At 36.9% G+C, this 24229-nt stretch overlaps 1 protein-coding gene across 13 annotated transcripts in view; it reads right to left on the reverse strand.

The window, feature by feature from the left end:
* Positions 1–6517: 6517 nt before the first annotated feature.
* Positions 6518–24229, reverse strand: part of BAZ2B (bromodomain adjacent to zinc finger domain 2B) — a 227931-nt gene continuing 210219 nt past the window's right edge. For 10 of the 13 annotated variants that reach the window (XM_083370558.1, XM_083370569.1, XM_083370568.1 and 7 more), the window contains 8 exons: positions 23962–24117; positions 22953–23113; positions 20610–20920; positions 20072–20207; positions 18465–18611; positions 16725–16990; positions 11765–11908; positions 6518–8018 (listed from right to left, as the gene is read on the reverse strand). In XM_083370558.1, the coding sequence (XP_083226684.1) occupies positions 7865–8018; positions 11765–11908; positions 16725–16990; positions 18465–18611; positions 20072–20207; positions 20610–20920; positions 22953–23113; positions 23962–24117 (1475 nt within the window). In that variant the 3' untranslated portion in view covers positions 6518–7864. The remainder of the gene's footprint in view (positions 8019–11764; positions 11909–16724; positions 16991–18464; positions 18612–20071; positions 20208–20609; positions 20921–22952; positions 23114–23961; positions 24118–24229) is intronic. The other 3 variants (XM_083370561.1, XM_083370560.1, XM_083370559.1) reach the window with 1 other exon arrangement.

The following is a 24229-nucleotide window of genomic DNA, read 5'->3' on the forward strand; positions in this document are numbered from 1 at the left end:
GAGGGAACGGCCCCCACTGTCTTGGCCCTGGCCCAGAGACCCTCCTTCTGCCAGAGACCCTCAGATCTGTCCCACTCCTGTCCAGGCCCCCGTAGGCACCCTTGATGCGAACCATGTAGAGCTGGCCACGCCCACCCAGTAGGCCATATGCACTCTAGCCACGCCCACCCAGTAGGCCACACCCATCCTGGCCATACCCACCTGGCCCCCTGAGGGCAACCGCAATGCTGATGCGGCCCTCAATGAAACTGAGTTTGACACCCCTGGTATAGGGGGTACCTTGCTCAAAAGTAGTAACTGTGAGAGGGATCTTGGAGTCCTAGTGGACAATCACTTAAAGTGACAAAATTAGTGGACCAGAGGAATGCTGTAGATATAATTTACTTGGACTTCAGTAAGGCATTTGATAAAGTAGATCACAACCTACTACTTGATAAGATAGAAAAATGTGGGTTAGATAGCATCACCACCAGATGGATTCGTAGCTGGCTGACAGGCCTTACTCAGCATGTGGTCCTCAATGGAACTGCATCTACATGGAAGTGTGTAGTGGGGTGCCCCAGTGCTCTGTCCTTGGCCCAGTGCTCTTCAACATCTTCATCAACGATTTGGACAAGGGGATAGATGGGGAACTCATCAAATTTGCAGATGACACCAAGCTGGCAGGAATAGCCAACACTCCAGAAGATAAGCTTAAAATACAGGAAGATCTGGACAGACTAGAACACTGGGCACTATCTAACAAAATGAAATTCAATGGTGAAAAAAGTAAGGCTCTACATTTAGGCAGGAAAAATCAAATGCACAGGTATAGTATAGGAGGTACCTTGCTCAATAGTAGTGACTGTGAGAGGGATCTCAGAGTCCTGGTGGACAATCACTTAAATATGAGCCAGCAGTGTACTGCAGCTGCCAAAAAAGCCAACACAGTGCTAGGCTGCATTAACAGAGGGATAGAATCAAGATCACGTGAAGTACTAATATCACTTTACAATGCCTTGGTAAGGCCACACCTGGAATACTGCATCCAGTTTTGGTCACCACGATGTAAAAAAGATGTTGAGACTCTAGAAAGAGTACAGAGAAGAGCAACAAAGATGATTGGGGGACTGGAGGCTAAAACATATAGGGAATGGTTGCTAGAATTGGGTATGTGTAGTTTAATGAAGAGAAGGGTGAGGGGTGACATGATAGCAGTGTTCTAATATCTTAGGGGCTGCCACAAAGAAGAGGGAGTCAAGCTATTCTCCAAAGCACCTGAAAGCAGGACAAGAAGCAACGGATGGAAACTAATCAAGGAAAGAAGCAACCTAGAACTAAGGAGAAACTTCCTGACAGTTAGAACAATTAACCAGTGGAACAACCTGCCTCCAGAAGTGGTGAATGCTCCAACACTGGAAGTTTTTAAAAAGAGACTGGACAGCCATTTGTCTGAAATGGTATAGTGTTTCCTGCCTGAGCAGCGGGTTGGACTAGATGACCTCCAAGGTACCTTCCAACTTATGATGATGATGATGATGATGATGATGATGATGATGATGTAATAGCCTTATGGTTGTTAATAATAGCTTTAAGAGGTTGGATCCAATTATGTATAATTTATTGACACTCAGAGAATAATCAGGAATGTAAAGATTTTACATGTTTAGTTAAATCTGAGTCCCAATCAGAACTTACATTTTTAAATATTTTATGGGGTAAAGATGTGTTAGATTTAATGTCACTTTTAAGTGGTTATCCATAAAGTTGATAAATGACTGTGCATTTTACTGAATTATTTGTAAGGAGTTCCTAAGGAAACATCCTGTCTCCTATAGTGGTGAATCAGATATAATTTAAGGTGTACATATCAGTGGCCATTACATGGTAGAAAACTCCATAGTATAACTATGTGTGGTATGAAGTGCTTCCTTTTATCTGTCCTGGATCCCAAACTATTCATCTTCATTGGATGACTGGAGAAATGGGAGGGGAGGGGAGCTAAAATTTAAAATAGTAACATTTCAAATGTATTTTTGTTGTTTTTCCTGCTTCAAAACTTTACTTTGGATGGTAATTCTATTTTTATTGCTTTAGAAATATTTATTCTTTATGCTTTTGTTGCTTTTAATGTTGTAAGCTGCCCAGAGTCCCTTCAAGGGCAAATAAGTGGCAAACAAATTTAATCAATATTTAAATAAAAGAATAGCAGGGTCTTCCATTCAAATTAATGCTTATTAGGAATGTTCGCTCAATGGAATTATGTTAACAGATAAAATACTTCCATGTCCTTGATCCTATAAAATTTGCAGTGCGTGAATGTCTGTGTCTGTATCTAACCGTAGAAGACAGAAGGAATTAATGAAAATCTACACATCTCTTCCTTCAGTGGAGGAAGTCTGAGTGAGAGTCATATTCACAGGGAAGTGTTGAGATCCAAACCAATAAATGCCCAATAGATGTCCTTTCCTAATCATCAGTGATATCCCTTCTGGCAACTGGAGTTAAAAGTTTTGTTAATGTGAAGAAAATTTCTTCTGTGCTTTGCACATAATCGGAGTAGCCGTTGGACAACAAGTATATTTAAAAATGTTGTGAATGCCAAGTGAATTTGTAAGTAGCATTAGGTTTTAGGGCACTGAAAATTAAGTTACTATGGTATTGATATTTATAAAATTAAATCTTTTACTATTTTTGTGAACATGAATAGATTCCTCATACAATTGTAGAGCATTGTATTCTCTAGTACACACTTTGCATCATATTACTTTGGCTAGTAAATGCTGCCCCTGCTCCTTGGGCTCCCTCTGTTGTTTTTATGTGTCATTTATGGCAATTGTGCACTTGAAGATTTATACCCATTTACCTGGGAATAAGTGCTATTGAACTCAGCAGGGCATTCTTCTGAGAAGACATGTAGAGGGTTGAACTGTAAATGAACATCATGTGCTCCATGTCATGATACAGCTTAAACATATTTCTAGTTCTGCAGTTTCTGTTTAAATCACACTGATAATAAATCTGTTTACTGTAGAACAAGCAGTTCCAAAATGTTTGCAGCAGCTGGAATGTGGTTATTGCTATTGCAGTAAACAAAAGAGAAATTATGTTTTAGAGTCTATGGACCCTGGCAGTGACTTCCTTTACTGATGGTTTCAGTTCATGGATGCTTTGAAGGAATGACCAAATATTTAAAGACTCTGATTGATGCTTAAAATGTTAATTGTCCAAGAGTAGGAATGAATTGCAGACTTTTTAGAAAACATGGGAACATTAGTTTTATTACAATTAATAATTAGCTGTCCTTCACAGCAGTGATGAACAAAGATTCTGCTGAAGCCCACTTACTTTGAGGAAAAAGGTGCTGTGTTGGATACTTTTAGGCACATGGTCTCTGCTTAGTGTGGCCACTTACATTTAGGCTTTGTCAATGCTCAGATAAGCATATTAACATAAAAATTGGATACACATCCACACGTACATAGAAGCATTAACAATATGATATAGCACTGTATTTAAAGACCAGGAAAATTATGCAAACAATTCCAACAGAGTTGAACAAATTTCTTAAGTCCTTTCTTGAAAAAAAAGTTTAATTCAGATGTTTATATAAAAAATATACCGTCAACCAATATTTGCAGATATTAATAATTCATTTGGATCATCTCCATTAACAAAGGTCACCAATTCTTAGAATCTTCTTGAAAGAGTCCCAAGAAAAATATATGCATCCCTGACCTACAAGGATGTCTCTGAAATTGTGTCATTGTAAAGAATTATTTCCTTTGAGTTTGGTGTGTGTGGGAGCGTGTGACATGATACAGTCAAGTTAAGGCATTTTCTGAATTTTTGATATGCCAAACCCAAAAGATTAACCATCACTGCTCTAGAAAGACTCAAAGATCTGCCTTATAACTCCTTACCTGGTAAAATACCCAGGAAATTCTTATCTTTTTTATGCAGTTGTTATCAGATTGGTATGACTCAGTGTTCTTGAACAAAGCTAAATTTTGTTATATAGTACTGCCTGTAAAATAGGGCAGAATTTGATTATCCCTTGACGAACTACCATCAATTATTTATAATATTTTATCTTTTGTTTTGACTTTACTGGTAATGAGTTTTTGTTGGCAATTCTGATCAGTGACTGTAAAGAAAATATTCATTCCTTGCCCGAAACCCATAAGGCAGGGGCGTCAAACTCGTAATGTCACGTGACATGTCGCAACGTATCGCAACTTTTTTTCCCTATTGCCGGCAATAGGATGGGTGCGGTTTCACTATGATGCATCCGGCCCGCGGGCTGGCAGTTTAACACCCCTGCCATAAGGCATTCTAAAACAGACCAGCTTGCTGTTTGCACTCTGGTTGAGCTAGCTTCCCTCAAAATTTGTAAAATAGCATTGGCATTTCTGAAGACAATTGTCTTCAAAGCATTTGTGTGCTTATGCGTGTGCATTCATGCACATTCCAGTCAGTCTTGAATCCTGATGAATACCTGAACTTTGATCTTTTCGCCTGCCTAGGTCTGTGAGGGAGTGACCGACCCAAAATCACTCAGCTGGCATCATACATAAGGGAGGGCTAGAATTGATCATTTGCCTGTTTGTAGCCTTGTTTCTTTAACCACTGTACCAAAATGGCCGTAGTAATTTATTTATTTATTTATTCATTCAATTTGTATACCGCCCTATTCCTGAAGGAATCAGGGCGGTTTACAGGGCAAAATTTAAAAACAATACAGTATAAAATTAAGTTAAAATAAAATAAAATTAAATATGGCCCCAAAAATTAAAATCCCAATTTAAAATCATTAAAACCCCTCAGTCCAGGCCTGATAGCTCAAAGAGCCAGGTTTTTAGGTCCCGGCGAAACAAACGAAGGTCAGGGGCAATCAGTTCTTAAGTCACATGTACCATACGGTATAACCCAGAAATAATGCAGTACAAATGCCACACTTCCAAAATTCTCACCAGTCTAGTAACAAAAAGTATTAACAATCTAGTAGCAGAAAGAAAATACATTCCTATGTAAGTGTTGTGTACTGTAGACAGCTTAGTCTTCTTAATGGTAAAAACTAAAAGATTTCCAAACATTCTTGATTTAAAATGCCTTTACAGTCTCAGTATTTTTTTCACAGCACCCCTAGTTTGTGCAGTGTCTGGTAGACATCAATTATCACTGTTTCCCTCAAAACTGAGGTGCAGAGGTGCCAACCACAACTCTAAAAATTTGTCCTTGCAAAGTCAAATTCTTTGATATTAGTACCACAGCTGAGCTTTACTTCTGATCACAAAAGTAATCTGCATTTTGAGTGAGTGCAATATAACAGATTATATACAGTTTGGGTTTTCTCTGACAAGTGCCTATATTTTCCAATTTGTTTGAAAATGTAGCAGTTGAGCTACTAACTGGAGCAAGGTACAGGGCTCATTATCAGTCTGTACTGAAAGATCTGAGTTGGTTACCGTTTATGGTATTGATAGTGACCTTTCAAATTCTGAACGTTAATGACCACTTTTCCTGTTATGAACATGCCCGGCTTATCCAATGTATGGAAAAGATCCCTTTCAAGACACAGAGATCCCACGGTCACATGGGATAATTCCTTCTGGATAGTTTCCAGGTTATGAAATGTATTTTGGGGGAAGTTGTCCCCCTGCTCATTCTCACTCACTCACTCATACAAAATATTGTTTTATTTTTTTTTAAAAAATGTTAGTCATCTTGAGTGTTTGCGAGACCACAAAGACAAAGTATAAATCAAATAAATATTAAAGTATGTTGAGTTTGAAACAGTAGCACAATGTTAACTTTCTGAGGTTGTCAAACAGATATTAAGCTCTAGTGTTGGTGTTCTCCGTAAATGTGAGACATCAGCTATCGGTCATCTTCCTGAAGCAAGACAAGTTTTAGGGAGAGTACTGGTGGGCTTGAATCTTCCAAATCTAAAGCCCTATGGTTCTCCTACCAGGCATAAGAGATCAACAGTGCCCGACTAGAACTGCTGTAGATAATTTCAGGAAAATTCTATTATACTGGGTGGAAAAAAGTAGGAGCTGGGAAAGCATAATAGACTATATATTATTATTAAACACAAGGACTGTTGTGTTAATTTTACCATAGTTTTCATAGCTTTCATAATTCCAGGCAGCTATAAAGCTGACATTCCAGAAATGATAGATTTTAGTTTAACACCAGACTGAAGTATATCCAAAGCAATCTGGTCATAAGCTGTAGCTCTGATTCTCCTACTCCTATCTTTTACAGAAACAACAATGTGCAAAGGGCAGCATGCTGGGGATAGAATGTTTCAGGAAACAACAGGATATTCTGGTTTATTCAAAAAGAAAAAGAGAAATTCCCAGTATTTTACAGAATGTTCTGTTCCCAGAAAGATGAGTTTTGCCCTCAAATGTTCTATATAGTACATTTTCCATTCACAATCGCAAGGGGAAAAAATCATGTTGCTAATAATGTCAGGTTTCTTAAAATGTGTTTGAGTAACATAGAATTAAAATAACTGAGAAAAAAAAACTGGTTTGCAAAACAGTCTTTTATTGTATCCGTGCCACAAATACTAGTGAAAAATAACACTCCTAAAAAAAAAGAATGCTACCTTTTCCACAACATTTTGTTTTAAATGAAACTTCAAGTACTCTTACATAGGTACAAAAAAAATTCTGATCTATCTGCCTCCAACAGGCCACCACAACACACAGTAGATAAAACACAGTGGTTACAAATTTTTTTATTTTTTTCTTTTTTGTTGTTTCTGTGGCAAGGCAAATGGAGGGAAATGTTTTTATGAAAAAATACTGTGTGCGTAAGAAATTGTCACATTTTTATTCCACATGGATACAAATGATTATGCTCAAATTTGAGGCCCTGGTGGCTTGAAATTATATAACAAAATAGAAAAATGGAAAACTAATATCCCCTACACCCTGTTTTAAAGGCAGGCACTACAAAGATTAAGGAGACTCCACAGTGTTGGTAGAGGATACTTACTGTACAAGCCATATAGCTGTAATTACCTTAAAACTAAAATAAAATGCTACAGTCCTTTCTAAGGCATAAACAATAATGTCTGCAAACAATATGTACACATCATACATATTTAAAACAAGACTTAATATAAACAATAATGAACAGTATATACATATGTTTCATTTTTTTCTTCACTGTTTTGAAATACAATTTAACTACACAAGTGATGCAGCAACATATATATAAATGTACTTGTAACTCTACAGTAAAGTTTAATTTTTCGTGCTTTTTACAGCACATCAGTGTAAACAGTTTTACTTGGCTTTGTTTTGTTTTTTGTTTTTTGTTTAATTTTAAAACATTCCTTGTTGTATTTTCAACATTTAAAGCAATTTTATTTTATTATTTTATTTTTTAATTCTTCCTTTTCACAGAAAACGAAGAGTCTGGATGCTATTTAATCATAAATAATTCATAAAATTAAATACATTTACTAAAAATAAACTACAAAGTAAAAAAAAATGAAAAATAGATATTTTATTGAAAGGGGAAATACAACTTTTTCCCCCAACTAGAGCTCTGGTGGTTGAATATTCAGTGCGTTTTGATATATTTTAAATTGCTATTGCACTATGACACCCCTTACATTTAAATTCTTTGGGTGTGCTTCCCTGTTCTACCTAAAATAGTTCGATAAAACACACAAACCAAGAACCAAGGGCCATGGTTGCTGAAGGAGTGAAACCTTAAGAATTAGCACTACTCCCCGTGATCCCTTAAGGAAAAATAAAACAGTCATTAGTTATGCATGTGCCTTGTACTTTAATGTAAATACACTTCACATTGCTGGTCTTATTTGTCCTCAATTAAGAAAACATGTTGGACTGTAATCATTTCAGCTCACTTTGAAAATCTCTGTCCATTTTGTTTCAAAATATTTTCTCATGTTGTGGCCAGCCCGACCAATGTCAGAATCATCTTCATTAAATGTTTCACAGTTGTCAAACACAAGCCTGACATCTATAGCAAAAGCTTCAAGATTAGGATACCTGAAACAAACAAAGCAAAAACAGCACTCATTTTATGTGACGTTAAAACATCTAAAAATGAAACTAAGACATCTGCCAGGGAGAAATGCAGTGTTTTGTCTAAAATTGGACAATGCTATAAATCAGCACATTCTACCAAAGCCAACCATTACACATTTTCTGTATAACCAATAACGTCTAATTTTAATACAATACTCTACAATGGTAACACACTTTGTGGAATAATTTCATCTTTGATTGATTGATCCTATGCCATCAAGTCAGTATCCACTCATAGCAACTACCACAGGCAAGCTTTCTCAGGTTGATCTGTCCTGATCGCATATAGAATCATATTCATTTAAAATGCCTCTGAGAGATTTATACAGGTAGTCCTTGACTTACAATAGTTCATTTAGTGACCATTCAAAGTTACAACAGCACTGAAAAAAGTAGCTTATGACCATTTTTCACATTTACGACCTCTGTAGCATCCACATGATCATGTGATCAAAATTCAGATGCTTGGTGACTGGTTCAAGCTTATGACCGTTGCTGTGTCACAAGGTCATGCAATCACCTTTTGCAACCTTTTGACCAGCAAAATGGGGAAGCCAGATTCACTTAACAACCGTGTTACTAACTTAACAACTGCAGTGATTCACTTAACAACTGTGGTAAGAAAAGTCATAAAACGGGGCAAAACTCACCTAACCAACATCACACTTTAAGAACAGAATGTTTGGGCTCAATTGTGGTCATAAGTCGAGGACTGCTTGTACCTCCACCTCGTCTCATTAATAGCATCAATTAGTTAATAGATGTGGTATGATCAAACAAATGAAAAGCATAAGCTTACATTTCAAAGCTATGAATGTGTTCCAAAAGTGGCCAGTGTAAATTTTAGCTGCAGTCCAGTTCATATTTATTGGAGTAAATCAGTCTCACAGAAGGACCTGACTTCCAAACAAACACTCTCAAGAAAGCTTAAGGGCTCTTGGGGAATACAATGGGTACACAAATATTATTTCCCCCCCCCCCATTCAGTCATGTCTGATTCTCTGAACAAGTCCCTGTGGGTTTCTTGGCAAGGTTTGTTGGACGTGGTTTGCCCTTGCCTGCTCCTTCCTAGGGTTGAGAGTAAGGGACAGAGCCAAGGTTATCCAACAGGCTTTGTGCCAAAGGTGGGACTAGAACACACTGTCTGATACCTTTATACTACTGCACCAAACTGACTCTCAAAACATTGCGTAATTTAAAATAAATTAAAACTTGATTTATTTTAAAAGGAACTAAGAGAATATTCATAAAATCCACACGTACGTACTACCTCTGTCCGGCTACGCTTCTAAAGGCACTAATCTCTGCAGTGACACTGCCCTTCCAGCTCAATTTCTGAAGTTTCAAGTGTATTTCAGATTGCTTTCTTTCTCCATATCAGTATTTTTATTTATTTATTTGTATCCCGCCTTTATTATTTTTTTTACAAATAATTCAAGGTCGCAAATGTATCTAACGCACCTTCCTCCTCCTATTTTCCCCACAACAACCTTGTGAGGTGGGTTGGACAGAGAGAGAGAGAGAGAGAGAGAAACTGGCCCCAATTCACCCAGCTGGCTTTCACGGCTAAGATCGTAACTCACGATCTTCTGCTTTCGAACCTGATGCCTTAACCACTAGTTCAAACTGGGTCTCATACGCTTCTCCCTGAGAGATGAGTGGCATATAAATTGGATAACAAACAAACTCCTGTTTAAATAGTATCTCATTGCTGCCATTAGAATTTGAAACCAGAATTAGTTCAGTTTTTTTCAGGAGTCTTTTCAATCCACCACCAGCAAGCTCCACCTTACTGGTAGTTTCCATAAAAGCCAAAACTATGCCGCATAAAATGTCATGCACATTTGTCCTTCGTTCAACATTGTTATCAAAAAAAGAAAAAGTGGGTGAATTATTTTCGCTCTGCGTGTGTGTGTGTGTGTGTGTGTGTGTGTGTGTGTGTGTGTACACGCTCTTCCTCACCTCTTGCCAATCTGCAATTGTATTCAATTTCAGTACTGTGCTCAATTCTGGTCAAATTCAACCTGAAATGAAGGCATTATTGCTATTTCTAATCGATCTTCCTGCCCCCTCCACCCCTTCAGTGAAGTTTAAAAGCTTTTTAGAATGCTTCTAATGTCCTGGAATTTGTGTTTGATTGCTTATTATTGATCTTCCTATACCCTTTCCCATACCCCTCCCCAAAGACTTTTAAGAAGGGCTTCTGAACTGCAGGTTTAGCATGAAGGCACAAAGCGTGCAACCACATTCAGAAGGGCCTCTGGTGAAAATCTGTTGCCCTGCCAACTGGCTGCCATGACACCATAATTTTGGTCCTGCAAAAACAAAAGACTTCTGAATGGAAAGGTAGGACTATAATACCATGGAACTGCTGTAGCCAGGTGTGCTCGCTTCTGTATTTCCATTTTTTTACAATTTGGTTTCATACCACCACTCACAGAAGAGGCTTTCTTGATTTGCAAACCGACAAATGTAGATTAATACAAGTTCAGATGTACAGTAAAGGATGTAAAACTGCCAATAGCAAAACAACAAAAAGAAAAACAAAAAAAACCCCGCACCCAGCTATTTCTTAACTTGAAGGTGAACACAGACTGATACTGTTTGAAAGTTTGAGTTCGCAATACTACTCAATTGTGTTCTGTGTCATTTTAGAACCATGAATATCAGCCTAAATGAGAAGAGACCGAAAAGAGAATGCAAAAATATTTCGATTTAATTTAAATGTGAATGGTAAAAGCAGGACATTCATCATATGGTGATTTATAGCAATTGTTGCTACTTGTATTGCTAGGTAAATAAATTGATTGAGTTTGAAATAATTCAAGCAGGACGAAGCTTTCATGGCTATACTGCTATAATATTAAACATTATAAAGCATAAGTGGAAGGATACTATTATGTTCCTGACTTGTCTCTTTCCAGAGGCATTTTAGCTGACTGCTGCATACCTGATTATGTGGGCTTCGATCTTATCCAGCAAAGCTCTTTTTTTTAAAAAAAAATGCAGATATATGCATTGTGCGATATATGCATATACTTGTTGCCTCTCTTCCTCCTGCTGCTGGTCCTCCATTAAGCCCTAAGCACTATACCACGTCCTTCCAAAGCACCATAATATAACATATAATACAGTATAACAGTACAACACATTCTGTACTTCTTCCATTACACCATTTTTCCTGACTCTGTAAATGTTCTTTGATGGTGGTCCTAAGATCTAATATATAATTAAACAATCTTGAGTCCATGTCTGCCTTTTGAAGTCATCAATAGTGAATTTCCCTTTGAAATTTAGCTAATGAATTGATTTTCCCACTTAAAACAGAGTTTGACATCGGACCTCAGATATCTTGCAACAGCTATTTCAGAACAGACAAGAATAAATATTTCTGTGCACACACACACACACCATGTTGTGTGTGTGTGTGTGTGTGTGTGTAAAATATACTCATCACAGTGTGGATGCTTGCAGAAGCTATCAAATAGTTCCTTACTGGATATATGTCTGATACACACAGTCCAAGAAAACAACAAAAGCTTCAATCTCCAGTGTAACTACTAGTACTACATACTCACTCACCTTGCCAGCCCTGAGTGTTCGCCATTATAGTATTTTACAACCTAAAATATTAGACATCAGAATCTATCTGGGTTTTAATTAATCAAAGTGGATTCTTTTCTGTGCTTCCTCTGATTTTTACTTACTGTCCATTATTCAGCTTCTCTCGAATTGTAGAAAAATCCATGGGTTTTTTAATAACTTTCCTATAACCAGGAACATGTTTCAAATTTACAGGAAGTAGGAAAGGCCAGGCATCTTCATGAGTTTCCAATTCAGACAGGAGCACACTAACAATGTTTAGAAAGAAAGTCACAAGTCAGTTCTCAACTATTTTGCACCTCATGTTTCAATGAATATCAACAAAAAAAGTCAAATGGTATATTAAAAAGTAACACATTTATTAAGGGATTAGCTACAATCCACTTCACCTGATGCAGAGAGGAATCTTTAGAAAATATTTGGGACAGAGAAGAATAGTTAAAACCAAAATCAGATGAAAATGATACCACAGAAGCTGTATAGATTTGAGAGATCAAAATAACCACATGAATATCAGGCACTGAATTATGCCCAACTTTCTGCACTTTGCACCAAAACCTGTTTCTCCCAGTCAAGCTTTGACAACAGAAGGAAGTTTAGGTGACTTCCGGTAAAAAGACGGCCAACAGATAACATGCCAAGGGAAGGATCCTTGAAGGATTTTTCCCTCGACTGTAGCTTTTTCAACTTACCAACAGAAGGAACCGACATTCCTTTAGTTTATATCTCCTGGATTAGGGAAAGTCCTAGAATTATCCCACAAGTTCCTCCAATACAGCAAAGATCTGCAAGTAGCTTCAAGAGCTATGTCTGAAGTAGCATGCATGTCGAAAACTGGGGAATGGGGCTGGAATCTGTTCGTTGGTTGAAGAAGCAGCTTTTTTGGAATTTATTTTTCAAATGGGAAGTAAATTATGACGAAAGTCTTAATTTCTTAATCATTTTTAAAGACTATTAATCTTCATTAAGCTAAAAGAGGCTCTCTTTAGCCACAGCCTGTTAGTCCTTTTTGAAGATCTCTGCCATTTGGGGGATTTCTTCATTGTTAAAACAACAAGGAAGAAGGCTGCTGAAGGCAAGCTAAAATAAGGAAGTGTGAAGTATCTTTTTTTAAAAGAAAGTTGCGCATCTGGTTTTGCGTCACTGCAAGAAAAGAGATGGGAAGGCAGAGCTCTGCCTTCCACATCCGATTTCACCCTGCTGGGGCCCCTGAAAAGGGCCTAAAGTTACCCCGAAGAGGCAATGAAGGAGAGGTGCCTTGTTGATCATGGAGAGATGGCGGTCTCTCCATTCGATCCAAGGAAAGCTCTCTAAACTGGCAGGGGAAAGACCGGCCAAACCTCTGTGGCCGGCCATTAGCTGCTGACAACCGAATAACGAAAGCTTTAATTAGCACATCGTAAACAGCATGTTTGGACTGGGTGACAATGTTGATCCTTTCTTTACTATTTTACAACTGACTTTTCTGGGAAAGGCTCCCAAAAAGCTTAAAACCTCCAGATGTGAACGGAAGCGGTGTTTTAAATTTTTTAATGGGAGACAGAAATACACAACACTGAAGTGAAAGTAATGAAAAGCTAGCTTTGATAAATCTGAGAACTGAGATAATTGTTAAGATTTTCTCTTTGGGGAAAAAAAACCTACTGAGGTGAAATATAAGAAATCAACCTTTTGTTTTAAGAGTGGAAAATGGACTTTGAATGACATCTAGTGGTGGATTTGAGTACAGCACACTATAACTAGCTCCTTGGCTGCTTGGTGACTTTCAGCTTAAGGGAGAACAGCTGGCAATAAAGGAAAATATTTTGGCATATTTATCATCCTGACCTTCATGGACTATAAATATCTACTGAGCTTGGACTTTTAATCTCAAGAGCCAGTGGGAGAGAAAGAAAAACTTGACTTTTGAATATGTCTGGCTGCAGGGAGATTGAACATTTTGAACACTGGGAACATTGTGGATTACAACCTTGCCTGACTGATAATTTTCAGGATACTTTATATAAAGGATTACTATAAAATATTGCTATTAGGACTGGTTTATAAAGGCTATATACAGAAAACTAGAGGAAATTTTGTTTCACTCTTAATGTGACTGGAGATACCAGAGGATTTCTAGGAATGATGCCTCAAGAAAAAACAAATATCTTTCAGAAGGAAATACTCTCTATGCTACAGCAAATTCATCAAATAATTCTTGAACACAAAGAGGACATAAAAAGAAACCATAATGAGAATAAAAATAACATAGATGATATAAAGGACCAAATCTCCAAATTGAAGCTACAACTGGAAAGCTCCCAGACAACGATTACAAAGTATAAACAAATAAACCAGAAATCAGAGGATGAAGCAGAAGAAATCGACCTAGAGATGGAGGAGATTGGAGAAGGGAAATATGGACTGCTATACACAAATAAAATACTGCAAGACCTACCTATAACAATGAAAATACAAAAGACCCTTTACTCCTTCTCCAAAATACATCTGATGACAAGGAAGAAGATTCTAGAAAATGGAACATAGAGCGGGCAATGTCTAGGGAATATGGATGGGCGGAGTTTCTCCCCCCCCCAAAAAAAAACTCTACCTAAATTGTCTTTCTCATGCCAAGCAGCTTTCACAAAAATAGAAAGAAAATTCTTGGGCGATTTAATTGCCTTGGCTTGGAAAGCTGCTTGGCAAAGAAAGAAAGCAAGAGTTAGACTTAAAAAACAGAGGATTTGATCTATCAGAGGGGTCACTATCTGTTTAATATAGCTGTTTTAATATATTAAAAGAACTGATGACCCTTAGATATAGCTAGATTTTTATAATGGAAGATATGATTTAGAATTAAAATAGCATTTTTTCTTCTGATATGGGAAATTTTAAAATAAGAGGAGGATTGGTATGAATAATTTTTTTAGCTATATAAATGTAATTAATATTGAGAAAATTATAACTGACAAAGATACTTTAAATATTGATGGGAAATCAAACTTTAATAAGAGCACAAAAACAAGATATTGACTTATGAATTGTTATTATTTCTATAATATTAGTAAAATATAAAGATGTCTATATCGAATTTTGTATACATCAATAGTACTAAGAATTGTAATTGTTTAATAAGGGGAAAAGGGAAAAAATGTGGAGAATAAAGGAAGATCAAAGAAAAAATACTGGATTGTGCAGTACTGAATGGATTTATATTGAAGAAGTTAATGTTAAATATGTGAACTCAGACAACATGTTGTTTACTAAGTTCTAAAAATTGTAATTTTTGAAAATTAATAAAACCTATAAAAATAAAAGAAGTTGATATAAGGGCAGAAAATTGTGGTTCTAGTTTTTAATAATTTGAAGTTTGGTCTGCTTTGCTGTGGGTTGCTAAAACTTTCTGATTTTTATGATTCCTGATTAGGCAGGAATTGTTAAGTGACTTACAAAAAAGCTATTCTTTGATTAAAGAGGGAGTTAAAAAGATGGAGGAGATATTATTAGAGATGTATTTGAAAAATCTTTAAATAAAATCCATCAGTTCATAGATCAGCTATGCTCCAAGGATGTTTAAAAAAATCTTCTCAAATTACTTCAGAGATGCAAATATGTGTAGAAAGTTACCAAACCACCGAAACAATTTCACACATAGCTGACAATGCAGAGGAGTCAATTGCAATTTTCGAATATAAACCTGACACCTATTTTTATTATGATGGTTTAAATATAAACTTCCCAACACAATTGAAAGAAGAGCTCCAAGAACATCTGCAACTTTTAAAAGGACAAGTTTGGGACTTTTTCCTCATGGACATTAACAAGGTTGAGAAAAAGAGAAGCTTATAACTACTTGACAAACATTCCAGACAAGAAAACGATTTTATTCCATGAAGACAAGCAGGAAGGAGTGACTTAATGAGTCAATTGGAATTAGGATGGATTTTTATTGGTCTGATAATTGTAGTGAAAAGAAAGTCTTAATCTAAAGTTTGTAAATGTATTTTTTCCTTTACATATAATGCGTAAGCAATTCCCAAAGTTTGTAAAACATTATTAAAAGTGTATTTGAAAGTATCTATCTTAAGAGAAAGTTAAAGAAAAAGATGTAATAGTTTAAAGAAAAGTTTAGAGTTTTAAAAAGGATGTATACAAGAAGAAAAAAATTTTCTATGAGGGTAATGGAGGGAATGGTCCAAATTTAATGAGTTAATTGGAGTTGGAATGTTATTGGTCTGAAAGTGAACTTTAAAGTATGTGTGTTAAGAGGACGTTTTTTTAAAAAACAAGTTGTATAAGAATGTTGTGATTTTAGAAATGTTTTTAAAGAAAAGCTTAGCCTTTTAAAAATGGATGAAAAAAGTATTTTTCCCTTTAAGGTTAAAGAATCTGAAAGAATACAGTGAAATTTGTTAGTATAAATAGTGATAGTTTATAAAGATTATTAAGTGCAAATAGAAATACTGTACATATTATTTCCACAGCAAGGAAGATAAAGCAGAAATGGTTAAATTGATTGTTTTATTCGAAGAGGAAAATATATTTAATTATGTTTTTTATTTGGATATCACTTCTGGATTTTATGCCTGTGATGAAATAAATGAAACTTTGACTTGGGTTTTGCCGAATAGATAGATTTGTTGTTACAGAAATAGCTAGTTATATACTAAAATGTAAAAGTAAAAAGTTGAGGTTGTAATGTTGTTATCTTGTACTGTGCTAAAAAGAGTCGGAAGTCAACGCTTTTTTCTTTCTTCCCTTCCACCTTATATTTTCTTTCCTTCTCCCTTTTTCCTTCCCTTAATTTCCTATATTTATTTTTCTTTGTATTTTGTACATTGATAAAACAATAAAAGTCATGAGATAAAAACAGAAGGGAGATTAGGTGAGGAAGCGAGGCAGGAAAGAAGCTATCGGAAAGTAGACGTGGCGTTTCCATTCATCTGTTTTGCTCTTAAGTTGGGGCCCTTCAGATCTTTCTTTGCATGAGATTAGGGCAAGCTCAATTTTAAACAGCTCCTGTCACACCTGAGAACCTCAGTGTATTTTCAGATAAAATATACAATTAATATACCCAAGCAATACCTGCATAAAGCCAAGTCCTTAGATTCATCACGTTTCATTTTCTTCACAGGGGAGACACTTTCCTGTTTTGATGGACTAACAGAAATGCCATCTTCAATTTTTCTCTTTTTGGCCTCCGTTTTCCCCCTTTTAACAGAGCTGCTTACAGATGCTGAGTCCTCATCTTCCACCTCTACCGGTAGAGGGAATTTCTTGCTTTTCTTGTGTTCATTACTTTTCTTCCCTTTCATCTGATTTTTTTTAACTTTTAAAGTCTGACCACTTGCCTGTATCGGAGGAGAAGAAACCAGTAAGAGCAGAGCAAGAATGTATTTATCTCTGTTAGCAAACTTAGTTAATATATTTTGTTGTTGTTGTTAGTTGCGAAGTCGTGTCTGACCCATCGCAACCCCATGGACAATGTTCCTCCAGGCCTTCCTGTCCTCTACCATCTTCTGGAGTCCATTTAGGCTCACGCCTACTGCTTCAGTGACTCCATCCAGCCACCTCATTCTCTGTCGTCCCCTTCTTCTCTTGCCCTCAACCTTTCCCAGCATTAGGCTCTTCTCCAGTCAGTCCTTCCTTCTCATTAGGTGGCCAAACTATTTGAGTTTCATTTAATATATATCACCATGATTTTGTCAATTTTGCTTTCATCCTAAGAGGACCACAGCTGGCCACAGGCTAAGCACACTAAAAAGAATTAACTGTGCAGAACCTTCCTAAAAATGTCTTTAAAAAGTTATGAACCAGATGCTTTCAGGAAGCATCTGTGTATCAGCAGTTTTCTTCAAGGGCAAAGCTTTTATGCTGTGAGAACATGGCACATGTCGATATAACCATGCGGACGAAAGGACAGCACTGGAGATGAATATGTAACAAGGAGTGTTTCACAATATCAACTCCCAATTCAAAATTTCCAGGGACAAGAAGTGCTGACCGTAGCTCCTACTAAATTTAAGTCTGGGTTATAAGAGGTTTTGTGAAGGCCTCTGATCCAACTACCAGTCCCATATATGCAATAACCCTCTCCTTGGCAAGTTGGAAATTAATACTGCCACTTTATCTTCTGATGGTCCTTGGTATGTTAAGGAGCCACCTGAGGCTCGCTGGCAGGGACAAGCACTTGGAAGCAATAACATAAAGTACATGTATCCTCTTGAAAGGCAGGAATCAAGGACTCAACAGAGCTGCTGTAAAGTCACTGGGAAAGTCCTTAAATGCTGTCATCCACATTCAGTGGTGGGATTCAGCCACTTTGGCAGAACCGGGAGCTAATTGTTTGTTGCCCAGGCCCAGAATGGACTTCCGAAAGTAGTATCCACACAGAGAACCGGCTGCTCACATATTTGAATCCCACCACTGTCCGGCTCCATGCAGTGCATGGAGCAGGCCATCCTAATTCTAGTCTTTCATTAATAAACTTTAATAAACATTAATAAACTTCTAAATATCCATGTTGAGCTTAAATGGACTCCAGAAGATGGTAGAGGACAGGAAGGCCTGGAGGAACGTTGTCCATGGGGTCGCGATGGGTCGGACACGACTTCGCAGCTAACAACAACAAAAATCCATGTATTAGACTTAGACTGATTTAGTAAGTCAAAGAGGTGTATTCTCTTGTACCTCAGAGACATCTATGAGTAGTCAAGATATTAATGTATAAATTAGAAGGTACCATGTCTTGTAGTTTAGGCACAATAATTACATGGCAGTCAGCTGAGGGGAAAAGTATACAGCTTTATCTCCAATTCTTATTACCTTTGCTATGCAGGCAGGACAAAACCAGTCACCATCTGGAATAGTACTGATCTTGGGCCGATGGCAGTATGTATGGCAGCCTTTATCACAGCCATCACAGAGAAGCAGTAGTTCCTCATTATCTCCTTTTCGACATATTTGGCAGTACTAAAATACAGAGAAATTATTTCAGATTCATGCATTATCTTCCACTTGAACATGATAACCACAGCATGCTATGAAGACTATAGCAACACTTTAAAATTATGCTCAATATCTGTTGTTATATGGACCATTTACACTTACAGCAGAAGCAGAGAATAAATACACAGGCAGTCAAATAATTTCATCCACCTCCTGAATTTCATTAAACTTACAGATCTTATCTAAACCAAAATTCTCAACCAACTCAATTAGGGAGGAATCATGAAGATTTTGTAATGTTCTTAAGGCACTTGAAAATTATTCCCAGTTACTGTATATTTTGTATTTTCAATTGTGCCATATTTGTGTTTCAGTCTATGATAAATTGGAATTCAAATAAAAATATGATGTTCCCACTAATGCTATATAAAGAAAGTATTAAATCAGGAAAGGTAGATAGTGTTGTGTCCTTATGTTGAGTTTATTGCTTGCTGGTTAAGAAGGATGTAAATTTGGTGTGGACAGTCCAAGCCCAAAAGCTAAATAGGAGTCACAATTGTCCTAAGACTTCATTTTTGAAGACTATTAATGATAATCTATAATCTTCATTCCAAAACGTATTTGCTTTTGTGACATAAGAAATGCCTAAAGTTTGAAAGGAGATGTTTTAGTCCCCAATTTTTAGTGAAGAAACACCATATAAAATGACCGAATTTCCAATGTTAATGGAAAAATCATTCCAGTGCACGCTATATTAATAAAATGTGTTGGAAGCATACATATCACAATAACCAGTGAAAAATAAGTTTGAGAGTTTGTAGCAAGATGGAGAAAGAGAGAGTTATTTCAAGAGTAACACGCTCACTATTTGTTAGTACTTTTTCCCATTGATTACTACAGCATAAAAAGCTTTATTTTCAGAAATCTGATGCCCAGGATTCATGCAAAATCTCTTACATGCATTTGCATGCAATTTAGGAATATGCAATTAACATAGCAGTGCTTGTTAATTTGTTACTTCTATGCGGAGATGGACATTTCAGCTTGTATGCTGTACAGCCATCCAATCTGCACATACCATTGTACTGGGTGGGCATGCAAAGAAGCCATGCACATCTTTAAGCATGTACTTTGCATCTCATCTTTCTGAAAAAGCCTTTAATTGCAGTCTTGGACCCAGAACCCTTCTTATGGCAACATAGAAGGCGTCACTTTATTAACTGCATGGAGACCTCTGCCAGGGAGAGGCAAAGAAACTCCATAAAATTCAAAATAAGCCAGCAGAAAGGCTATTTGTCATGTGGAAGTTCAACATACTGAATTTGGCTACAGGAGGGCCCTTTTTTCTTTTTTCAAAAATTTAGTCTGAACCGTGTAAAAGTGCCATTTAATTGTAATTTTGGGATGCAGCGACAATGCTATCAAACTTAGGTATCTGGAAAGGAGGAAAATAGGATATGTAAAAATCAGTTCATAACACTTACAACTTTCATAATAGATTTTTCCCATGCTATTGTTTTCTGTAACTGCTGAATGCACAGAGCTACCTGTGCAGCACTGCGAGCTTCTGACAATGCCCTTCTCCATACCCTTAGCCCTGGAGCAATATCCTCTTCCATTCTGCATTGAAATATAGAGAAATTAAGCAGGTCACATCCATTTTCATCAGTTTCTGAACGTGGAACAATCATCGTCACATTGAAAGCCAAGCAATGACAAAAACATACACAGCCAATAAGGGTAGTAAGGCTTAAGCAACTAAATTTGATGTAGTGCACAGACTGTGGCTACGTGCCTCAAAGCTCAATCACAACCATAAGATAACTTTGCAGGATTAACGTAAGAAACAGGGAAATAAATAAATAAATAAAACAAATCTTTGCACAGCACCATGCATAAAAACGCAGTCCGTATGGATCAGAGACATACAAGAAGATACATAGATAAAACACACAATAGAAAAAATAGGCTCCAATTAGCAAAGAAGCACAATAATTTTTCAAGTTAATCTCAATAACCTACCCGTCACCATCACCACTAACGGATGGTGCAGGAGCAGGGACAGTAACTGTGCCCACATTATCCAGTTTGATCTGAATGGTGGTACTTAAGGGGCTCTTCAGATACCTTCGCTCTATGTTCCGCTCCAAGTCAGCAAGTCTGGTTACAGCTATATCTAGAGGGTTGTCACTCTTCCGTTCTAGAGTACTTCTACTGCCTTCTTCTCCACCAACACAATCACCATCACGCTTCTTGTGCAATGGAGTGACTGATTTATGCTCATAATATACCAAGTCTTCCCTTTCCGATTCTGGTTCGGGGCACATCCAACCCTACATTTTAATACAAAATTGGGCACACATATGTTTGGTACTGTAACCATTTCAGTTTGGACAATGGATAGGTCATTTGTTCACCTCCCTAAAATGTGCATCTCTTTCCAGAAGGTCTAAAAAAAAATAAAAATCAGAAAGCTGATTTTTTTTTCTTTCCTACACTACTTAGACAACCACCCATGTTGACTTTTAAATCAGAGGTTTATGTTACATTTTTGGGAGAGGAAAAAAAATCTGCAATCCAACAAGTTCCTAAGTAATAAATTGATTTTAACTCACATCCAAGAGCCAGTGCTCTCGTGGGAAATATATAACTGGCACAAATCCCAGTTTCACATTTTTAATTTGTTTTTTTTTTTAAACCCTGTAATCATTTCTGATGACTCGGAGTAACAAGGTTAATTCACATTAATTATATGTGATACGTAACACCTTCATATTGCACATTTTGTTAATTCCACAAGGAAAAAAAATGCAAATATTTACATAAATTTTTCTCCCAAATTTTTAAAGATGCCAGAAGTCACATCTTGATCATCATGACTAATGGTGAACGTAAATGGAATCCAAGAGCTAGCTAGCCTTTGCTCTTCATCAGTGGAACTTACTATTCTGTTTGCACGGAAAATCAAAGGCTCTTTCCCACTTACATGATAATGTGGCTTCCCCCATCCTCAAGAGGGGAGGAAAAGAGAAAATCGTTGTTTACGTTGTTTACGCAGTGATCTTCTTGCTGCACTTTGAAAACAAGGCCAGCAAATTTGCTGCCTGCATATGAGGGCAGGTGCAGTGATTGCTACGGAGCTGCTACTTTTGGAAAAATGAGGAGTGAAAAGAGGACTTTTTCCTCCATCTCCTGAAGCAGGATCCCTGCTTTTAACTCTGTGCTATCTCTTTGCCATCCAGCAAACATGGAGATTAGAGCAAGATCGCTAAGACAGGATAGCAGCAGGGATTACTGATAGGAATATTGATCCAGGAGATTGTTATTCTTGCTAGAATCCAAAGAAAAAGAAAAGTTTGGCTGCTGGGTGAGTCTCTGTTGTCTTTGGCAGACAGAGAAGGATCCAAGGACGCCCAGAGTCCCACAGGCAGATAGGAGGCTGCTGACCTCCTTCAAGTCTTCCTCCACCATGTGAACCAGAATATTCACACATGGGGAGAACTTGCATTTGCAAAACACTTTGCCACAAGCTATGTCCTCAGTGGCAGCAGTCATTTTGGAGCTATGTGGACGGCACACAAGGCAGAAAGTAAACTGCTCAAAGTTACGCTGCTTGTATAGCATCTTTTTCCATACACACTGGGTAGAGATGCTGTTTCAGATAATACTGGTCTATCTTCCAATGAAGATAAAACTAAAACTTTATAGGAGACAGAAAATAGATGCTATTGGCCTCCGTCACTCCAACACCTGACAGAAAAAAGTCTAAATCTACACTCAGCCTGAACCATGCAAATATGAAGTATGATACCAGAAATGCTGTATTTTGAATTTAATAATATTGCATTAAATTCTACTACATGACTCTGAGGACTTGCAGATCTACGATGGTCATCTTTCCTCCATAATATTTATTTACTGACTTATTTTTAACCCACCTTTATTATTTTTATAAATGACTCAATATTAACATACCTAATGCTTCTTCATCCTCCTATTTTTCTCACAACAACCCTGTGAGGTAGATTGGGCTGAGAGAGAGAGAGAGATAGTGGTCCCAGATTATCAGCTGGCTTTCATGACTAAGGTGCGACTAGAACTCACGGTGTCTAGTTTGGTTCATGAAAATAGTTATATTTTTAAAATCCCATGTTAAGATTTAACAAACCATAAAAATAAAGTCTACTCCATAAGAAAGGATGAAATATTTCATTCCAGGTAATGTTAATACAATCCTCAAAGTCTTTTGATTTCTTTTATTACCGAGAATAATTGCTTAACTCTAGGAAAACTACCCTTTGTAAGTTTGAATTAGCACTTTAGCCAATAATTACTAAATACAGATTTTACTGAAATACGTTTTACCTTGATCTGCAAACTAGCTGATGCCACTCTTCTCTCTAAATCCTCTACCTGCTGAAGAATAGCAATATCTGTATCCATGGCTTGCTCTTCTATGGACCAATTTTCTACAATATCTCGTGTTACTTGGTTTTCATCATTTTCATTTACTTCAATAATTGCAGCTGTATTTAGAAATTAGATTAGGCTATTTTAGTATAACGTGCAGATCAATTGTTTCGTAGTAACAATATAGGTCAATTGCAACAATCATTTTATCAATATAAGAGGTCACAATTAATCCAACAAAAATTACTTCTCTAGACATATACTTGTAAACCCAATTTATAGAGGTGTAATGTATTTTGCTTTTCAAATGAATTTAATAGGTTAGAATGCCTGGTAATCTTTAGCTCAGTAAAATGATGCGAGAATTGAGATAAGAAGATTTTATAAAATTATGCAAAGCACTGAGGGGGAACTCAGTCAAGACAGGTTTTCCCTCTTTCTCAAAACACCACAGCCAAGGAGTTACCTAGTGGAATGTTTGGAAGGAGATTAGAAGAAACAAAAGGAAGTATTTCCTCACAACAGCATAATTTGTCATGTGGATTCATTACCACCTAATGTGGTGCTGGCCACTAAATTGGACAGCTTTAAAAGGGGACTGGGAAAATTGAGATCAGTCAATAGCTGCTAGTCTTGGAGATCCATTGTTATTCTCTGGTCACATGCCTCCAAATACCAGCTGAAGGATAAGAGAAATATCTCCTACTTGCCAACACACCAAGTTAGCCATTGTGAAAAAAAAAAACAGGACTAAGATGGGCCTTGGCTTAATCCATCATGGTTATACTTATACTCTAATGTATTTTTTTAATTAAAGAAAGATCTCCATTAGCCATTTCATAATTAATAGGTCACCTAGACTTAATGTTACTTCTGGGCCATCTGGGCCATTAGAAGGCAATCTTAAAAGATCTAGTTCTCCTTATACCATTGCATTACTTTTTTCTCCATTTCAATTACATACCATCTTTATTCTTGAGGCAAGCTACAGTTATATAATCCATATGTTTTTGAATTTGCTTCTGTAAGGCCTTTTCTCTAATTCCCCTGAGATGCAACACTTTAACCAAAGCTTTTAGGTCCTCTGGGTCAATAATTCTCCACCAGCCAAACTGCATTTCTGAATCAAAATATGGAGACAAAGAAGGATTTAAAACATACAAATATTCTATATGGGAAATAGGTACCCCCCAAAAAACTGAGTCGTCTGAGATTAAAAGACACGGATATAT

Source organism: Vipera ursinii, assembly GCF_947247035.1.
Source record: "Vipera ursinii genome assembly, chromosome: 1".
NCBI classification, from domain to species: domain Eukaryota; kingdom Metazoa; phylum Chordata; class Lepidosauria; order Squamata; family Viperidae; genus Vipera; species Vipera ursinii.